Source organism: Pelobates fuscus, chromosome 4 (genome assembly GCF_036172605.1).
Source record: "Pelobates fuscus isolate aPelFus1 chromosome 4, aPelFus1.pri, whole genome shotgun sequence".
NCBI lineage: Eukaryota > Metazoa > Chordata > Amphibia > Anura > Pelobatidae > Pelobates > Pelobates fuscus.
Genome location: NC_086320.1, coordinates 256,659,729 through 256,668,600, shown reverse-complemented (window position 1 = coordinate 256,668,600; position 8,872 = coordinate 256,659,729). Strand labels below are relative to the sequence as shown.

Below are 8,872 nucleotides of genomic sequence, written 5' to 3'. Positions count from 1 at the left end.
GGATGGCAGAACAAGGATCCCTCCCCTCCCAGGCATGAGGCAACAAGGGAGGGGGGATATTAACTGATCTGCCCCCACCTCCACTGGACCACCAGGGAATGTAGCAAGGAACAAGAATTCCCTCTCCCCACATAAAGTAAGAAGGGAGGGAGGTATTGAGTAATGTACCCCCACCTCCATGCCCCACAATCACCCACACACATACAGCACCCACACACATACACAGCACCTACACACACACAGCACCCACACACATAAATCACCCACAGACACACACAGCACCCACACACATACAGCACCCACACACATACAGCACCCACACAGCACCCACACAGCACCCACACAGCACCCACACAGCACCCACACAGCACCCACACAGCACCCACACACATTTACAGCACCCACACACATTTACAGCACCCACACACATATACAGCACCCACACACATATACAGCACCCACACACATATACAGCACCCACACACATACAGCACCCACACACATACAGCACCCACACACATACAGCACCCACACACATACAGCACCCACACACATACAGCACCCACACACATACAGCACCCACACACATACACAGCACCCACACACATACACAGCACCCACACATATACAGCACCCACACACATATACAGCACCCACACACATACAGCACCCACACACATACAGCACCCACACACATACAGCACCCACACACATACAGCACCCACACACATACAGCACCCACACACATACAGCACCCACACACATACACAGCACCCACACACATACAGCACCCACACACATACACAGCACCCACACACATACACAGCACCCACACACATACACAGCACCCACACACATACACAGCACCCACACACATACACACATACGGCACCCACAGACATACACAGCACCAACAGACATACACAGCACCTACCCACATACAGCACCCACAGACATACACAGCACCTACACACATACAGCACCCACACACACAGCACCCTTACAAAAACACACAGCACCCTTACACATATTACACAAACAGCACCCTAACACACAGCACACAAACAGTACCCTCACAAACACACACACAGCACACTACCAGTACCCTCACACACAAACAGCACCCTCACACACAGTACATTAACAGCACCCTCACAAACGCGCACACACAAACACCCTCACCCACATAGTACACTACCAGCACCCTCACACACACATCACACTAACATAAGGTATAGGCATAAGGTAACAAGGGAGGGGGATATTAACTGATCTGCCCCCACCTCCACTGGACCACCAGGGAATGTAGCAAGGAACAAGAATTCCCTCTCCCCACATAAAGTAAGAAGGGAGGGAGGTATTGAGTAATGTACCCCCACCTCCACGCCCCACAATCACCCACACACATAAAGCACCCACACACATAAAGCACCCACACACATAAAGCACCTACACATATACACAGCACCCACAGACACATACACAGCACCCACACACATACACAGCACCCACACACATACACACATACAGCACCCACACACATACACACATACAGCACCCACACACATACACACATACAGCACCCACACACATACACACATACAGCACCCACACACATACACACATACAGCACCCACAGACATACACAGCACCAACAGACATACAGCACCTACAGACATACAGCACCCACAGACATACAGCACCCACAGACATACAGCACCCACAGACATACAGCACCCACAGACATACAGCACCCACATACACAGCACCTACCCACATACAGCACCCACAGACATACAGCACCCACACACACACAGCACCCTTACACATATTACACAAACAGCACACTAACACACAGCACACAAACAGTACCCTCACAAACACACACACAGCACACTACCAGTACCCTCACACACAAACAGCACCCTCACCCACAGTACATTAACAGCACCCTCACAAGCGCGCACACACAAACACCCTCACCCACATAGTACACTACCAGCACCCTCACACACACACACACACACACAGCAGTGTATGTGTATATATACATATATACACATATATATATATATACATACATACATATACGCGGCGTGTGCTTGTGCTTTAGGGTGCACACCCTAATGCAATAGGCTGTGCACGCCTATGAAACAAATAATGCAGGCAATAATAGTAACTAAAGTAGAAAATGAGAAGCAAAACCAACACAAAACATGTTTTAAGTAAACAAATCCTAAAAAAAAATAAAAAAATTTAAGTGTAGGTATACTGAAAACAGAGATGAGCTTGTTAATGAATGAAGGCCATGAAAAGGCAGATATTTTAAATAGCTATTTTTCCTTAGTATCTATTAAGAAGGATCCTATGGCAAGACGTATGCAAATGATTGCCGCAAAAAACTTACAGAAAATGTGTGATTGGATGGCTCTAGTCAAGTTGCTACGGAAACAAGGAATTTTTATGTAAATAAAGCTCAGAGGCCTGACAGTATTTACCCATGAGAACTTAAGGCACAAAGAAATATGTGAACCTCTGCTTTTAACCCCTTAACGCCGTTACAAAGTTCTATGCCTTCACGCTTTAAGTGGGCTTTAAAGCCGTTGTGACGGCATAGAACGCCGTAACGGCTTTGAGCCCTGGAGCGCCCGGGATACTTGCCTTCCCGGCGCTCCGCTTCGGGAGGACTGCCCAGGCAGGCCACCCACGGCAAATCAGGCCCCCGGGGGCAATGTGATCGCTCTCAAAGAGCGATCACATGGCCCCCTATAGCTGGCTGTGGATCTGCCAGCAGGGGGACTGTCTAAAATAAAATATCAGACAGTCCCCCTGCTGGTGGGACTGTGTAAAAGTAAAATTAAAATAAATATAAATATATATATATATATATATATATATATATATATATATATATGTATATATATGTATATTATATATATTTAACGTCATACATAGTGTATTTTAATACTAATTTAAGTACATATATTAGTATTAAAACACACTTAGAATGATGTTACATATATATAATATACATATATTATATATATATATAATAGATATATACACATATATTATATATATATAAATACGTATAATTACAATAATAAATAAATAAAATAATAAAATTAATAAATAAAATATTGAAACAAAATTTAATATAAATTATATATACATATGTAATTTCATTCTAACTGTATTTTGTTATTAATATATATATATTGGTAACAAAATACACTTAGAATGACATTCTATATATATCTATCTATATATAAAATGCAAATAACCGCAAATATATATATATATATATATAGATAAATACATATAATTACATAAAAGATTACATTAGTATACACGTAGAATTTAAATACCTATAAATGCATATATATTAAAATTCTACGTGTATATTTAAGTAATCTTTTAACATAATTAGGTGATTTGATTAATTAAAATTTGATTGACATACCTGACAACAGGGGTCAAGTCCTGGGGAAAAAAGTGTGGGAACTCACCCAAGATCCACTCCCCCCCCCCCCCCCCCCCCCGAATAAATATATATTTCACAGAAAATTCAGTGCAACATTTATTGTAAAGTGCCAGTTTACACAAACAACTGCAAAATTCACATGCAATAAACAAATATATACAGAACAGTTGAAACTAATTAAATTAGCTATGCAATAAACAAATGAATATAGAACAGTTCTAACAACTGTGATAAAGTGAATGGTGTTGTTTGTGAGGGAGTTAACTTGTTAGTCATACTAACAGAATAATCACCACAATGGGTGATCTTTCAGGGAATTTCTAAAACAAATAGTGTATAAGAACTAAACACACAGCCCATTAGAAAATATCCCACAAACTGGAATAACGTTGCCCTTGCTGTGCAAGATTATCAACTTTTCGAGATTTAGCATCATCTGCGCTGCGATGTGTGGTCAGCCATTTTGTGACGTATGGTAAAGGATCCCATAAATGCACAGGAGGCCCAATGAGACTAATAAACAAAAGAGAAGACAGGCGTTCAATGCCAAGCCCACTCCTTATGGGTGACATCACCAAATTCATTGTACTAAAGCCCCTTTCACAATCACCGGATGTCACTGGAAGACTGTTAACTGCTGTCACCACTGGTTTTAGATTCTCAGGAATCTCTGCACCACCATTATCAATGTAGTCTCTGAAACCTTCACAGATGGATGCATAGCTGAGACGGAATCTTTTGCACAGTTGCTCCAGCTTCACTTCACCTTCAAACCATGGACTGTCCACATTGATTGGCCAGCGTTGTGAATTCAGGATGTCAATTTCAGAGACAAGAGTTTCAAATTCACCTGACTGTGATGAAGCTGCAGGTCTGTTGCTCGCAGTTAAAGCAAAGAGTCTGGAGCGTAAATTATCCACCAAACTTTGATAAAATTGAGGGAGATTTATCCTCACTTGGCCTTTCGTACTCTCTGGATTGATGGTCACACCTTTGAAATTCCCTTTCTCCAGCGATTCCATGGCTTCTTTCAGATGTTTGCCAGGCATGTCTTTCATTTTTTCAATGGCACGAACTGAACGATTAATCAGCTGATAGGCTCGTGGAAGTGTGATGTCATCTCTTTGCAGAGCTTCAGATAACAGTCCCATTTCCTGAACAGCATCCGCAACCCCTGCAAGGTTTAACAGATAATCTACTGATGTCAAGACCTTGTTAAGGCCACTAAATACAGATTTCTGCTTACTGTTATGAGCTGAGCTTAAGCTTGCTTTCAAGAAATGACTGTGTAGGGCAGGGTATGACTCCCAAACTGCTCGTATAGCTCTCTGGCTTGAAGCAACCCATCTAACTGAAAAAACTTTTCCAATTTTAAGAATTTGCACTTCTAATTCTTTTGCACATTCTGAGAGCTCTGCCAGATTTTTTGGTGACTGATGATACACAGCATACAACTTCTCAAAAAATGATGTTACATGATGAAGACCAGGAATAGAATCAATTGTATCTGAAATGCACAATTCAAGCCTATGACACAAGCAGTGCCATTTCACAATCTTTGGATATTTTTGACTGAGTCGTTCCAGAACACCCGACTTTCTTCCAAGCATTACACTTGCACCATCGCTGCAAGCCCCAATCCAGTTCTCGGCAAGAAAGTCATTACTGAACCCAAATTTAAAAAGACAAGCCAGAAGAGTGGCTTCAATAGACTGTGCATCTGCTTTAGGCAAATCAAGCAAATCGAGAAAGAAAGTGACTGGGTCTTTTCCGTTAACAGAGGCACGAATATAAACTATTAACACTGAATGGTTAGAAACGGTTGTAGACTCATCAATATAAACAGAAATCTTTGGAGTCTGCTCAACAATTGCTTTGCAAAGCTTTTTTCTCATTTCACTAGCAATGCAATCTATTATTTGTGCTGCTGTGTACTCACTATGGAGAATACATCCTAAGTCAGCTCCATTTGCAACCTGCAAGCTGATAAGATCTCTGAAGTCTGTGAACGGGCGATTTTTTTTCGCACAAAAGTAAGCAGTGCGAAATACCTTAGTAGTGGACGCAAACTTATGCTTCTGCTGTTCAGCAATATTGGATTGCAGAATCTCCTTTCTGGATACTGCTTGGATATCTCCTGCCTTTACATGTGCTTCTGAAATCTTATGTATGTGGATTTTTTTACGTAGTGAGGTCAACATATCTTTTTTTGTTTTGCCATATGGTGTAATTGTACCAGTGCTCCATTCTTTAGAAATGGATACACCCTGTGAAACAGACACTCCAAGGTGTTTAACCTCGCGACACACTTTGCACCCTAAAAGACCATTGTCTACAAACAGCCAAGGGTACTTTTTTTTAAATTCTAGCCACTGATTCTGGTCCCAACATTCTGGAAGAATGTTATCACTGACATCGGCATCTTCAGCTACATCAGTAACCTTGTCCACTACAGCCGGTTCACTGACTGGTGTAGTTTCTGCAGCGGACACCACCGCCTGAAGCAAAGGCTCAGACTGAGTGGAGCAACTTGCAGAATCAGCATGTGATTTTTTATTGGATGCCTTCGTGAAGAAATCCGTAATGCTTTTTCGTTTGCTCATTTCTGTACAAATAAAAACAATTTTTAAAAATGGTGTTAAAAAAATGTATGATAAAAAGACCTCTTTAGGTAAAGAATTCCCCATCCGTTCTGTTATTACCTATTTTTGAGAAAAACTCTTTCCTCTGTTGTCTCTGCTGGCAGTGGTGGGGTGGTCCGGTGACTGTGAGGTGCAGGGTAAGGCACAAATCAGCACAATTGGATGAAATAAAATGAATCATTATTCTAAAAATTATTTAAAAAAAAAAAAAAAAAAAGGATCTAACAATTAGTCTCATATATTAGTTGCAGTCCAGTGGATGGTACACAGATATGAGTTATTTTAAGGACTGAGCCAAAAGTACATGTGATCAAAACAAAATGTAAACAAAAACTGGAATTTGTGCTATATATGTCTGTTCAGGCGTAATTCGCCTCTTCATATTATGTGCACCTACACTTATTATATATAATTTTATTCAGGGGAAACAGGGCTTTCATTTAACATCAAATATTTAGGTATGAAACATAATTTAATATGAATAAAATTGGAAAAGGGGGCGGTGCCTGGCAGCCAAGATGGTCGGACGTGCTCTCTCACGGCTCCGACATCGCGGCTCATAAACATCGCCTAAGCGACAATCTGCCTGCCGAGAATAACCCACCGAGACCCGGGGGGCGGTCCGCTTCCGAGGGGGCACACATCGACACCCAAATCTTGCAACTGACCCTGACGGAACCGCGGATAGGCCCGACGGCCTAATCTGAAGCAAAACGCACGCGGATAACGCGGGAGAGACGGACGCTCTCCCTCGGCCACAGTGCGAGACCACTTTCCGCATGGGACCCTGTTCCCCCCCTATAGACCGGTGGGGGTCATCCCAGTCCCCTACGCCCCGCAGCAGACATCAAAGCAGGCCCCAGCTGGTTTACCGCACAAAAGATGTAGGGATGGTGAGCCTCCCAAGATGGCGGACGCACCCGAACAAACCTCACCAACGCAAGCACAGCATGGAGGCCAGATGCAAGCAGGTACCCACCTACAGACTGCTGACAAACATGAGACAAAAGGCCAGGCCTTAGATGCACGACTTACCCCCAGCGAATGGGCAATTGACTTTCAAACCAGATTTGAGGCCATCTGCAAGCGGTTCTGGGCTAGACTAGAGATCAGACAACTGCCTCAAAAGTCACCAAAGGGCGGCACAACAGCTAACTCACCCACAACAAGACAAGCAGACAGAGCCCCTTGCCCTAAAGAGCAACAGACCAGGGCGCAACTGAGGGGGTCCCAAACTGGGCCCAGAGCCACACTGGGTGTGAACAAAACAAGCCATCCTCACCGGCGAAAGAGTACAAAGCACCGACTGAAGCACCGGAGTGGGACCGTATGCAGCCACACAACCCGACAAACACCTCAGGCACATAAGCAGAAAGCTGCAGGGGGCAAACGGCAAACCCACTATCACCTCACAGTGCCCACAGCACCAGCTCACTCAGAAACACCCATGACCCCACAAGACCATGGGCGCTGGGTGGCAGACAACCGGCTACCCAGCGACCCCAAAGAGGGGGAAGCACCCCACACACACACCGCGCAACGCTGCGCCTCGCAATGGACTGAGTCCAAGAGCAAATAGCGAACACCGCAGGGGCATCGGCTAAAAGACTGAAGCAGCAACAGGAGGGGCGAGCTTGAATCACCGCACTCCACAAGCACCAACCCTACTTAAGACTCTCGGCACCTTAGAGGGTGCTGGACAAGACAAGGTTGCTGGACAAGACGACACCCCCCTGAAACCTACCTGCGGACATTCTCACTAGATTGATACCAAAATTTCTAGATTTTGTCACCTGATGTTACAGCGTATACATAATGTTTAGCGTTTTGGTGACCTCCAGCATTTAAAGGGTGTTTAGTACACTACCAGTTTAAGTGATCTGAATGTCAGGAATATGAGGATCTGCTTTTAAAAATGGCTTATCTCTGCCTTGAGTAGCACAGTACCTAGCTAACCTGTATAAACCGGGGCCACACATTTAACTAAATGTCTCTCACGTCTGCCCCCTTGCTAGCAGTTGTTATGTTTAACCTATTTAGTGAAGTACACGTGTTTATTATTTAGAGAAAGCAAACCCCCACTGTGATATACACATCTACCCTAGTCTTCCCTATTACTCACTACTAGTGAATCATAGCCCAAATAACTACAAATCACAATAGGATGTGTTTGATATAAACTAGCTTATCTGCCCACTATGTTGAAGCATGCTATTCCTATCACTTAAACATACCAATTGTGCAAGTACTTAAAGCATGTATCCAGTAAAAAGCGAACAGAATATAGTGCCTACATGTAGCCTTATCTATGTACCTATGTTATCAAAAATGTGCATCGCCTAGCGAATACCCTCTATGGTTTAAACTTGCTAATATAACATAAAATGAGGTCGACAATCCTAGGAGATTTCTGTAATCTGTCACGATGACCCTAACCTGTACAACTCTTGCAAGTCTCCCTCTCTTTTTTCTGTACCACCATAATCACATGCCTCAATAAAATAAAGAATTGAAAAAAAAATTGGAAAAAATAAGAATTTTAAAACAAATCTTAGTTCTACATGACATTTTAACTGTGAGTGTCATAATACTGTTTGCTTTTACTGCAATAATATACACATATTTGTATTCAGCGATGTCTCAAGTGTAAAACAGTTCCCCCTATGTACAGGTTTTATGGTGTTTTGGGAAGTTACAAGGTCAAATATAGCGTGTTACATATTTCAGTTTTTTTCACATTGAAATT

General features: G+C 42.9%; 1 protein-coding gene across 1 annotated transcript; it reads right to left on the bottom strand.

The window, feature by feature from the left end:
• Positions 1 to 3,843: 3,843 nt before the first annotated feature.
• LOC134609426 (E3 SUMO-protein ligase KIAA1586-like) lies at positions 3,844 to 6,087 on the bottom strand. The gene has a single exon (XM_063453104.1). It carries the CDS (start codon positions 6,085 to 6,087, stop codon positions 3,844 to 3,846), a length of 2,244 nt encoding a protein of 747 aa, XP_063309174.1.
• Between the last annotated feature and the right edge of the window lie 2,785 nt (positions 6,088 to 8,872).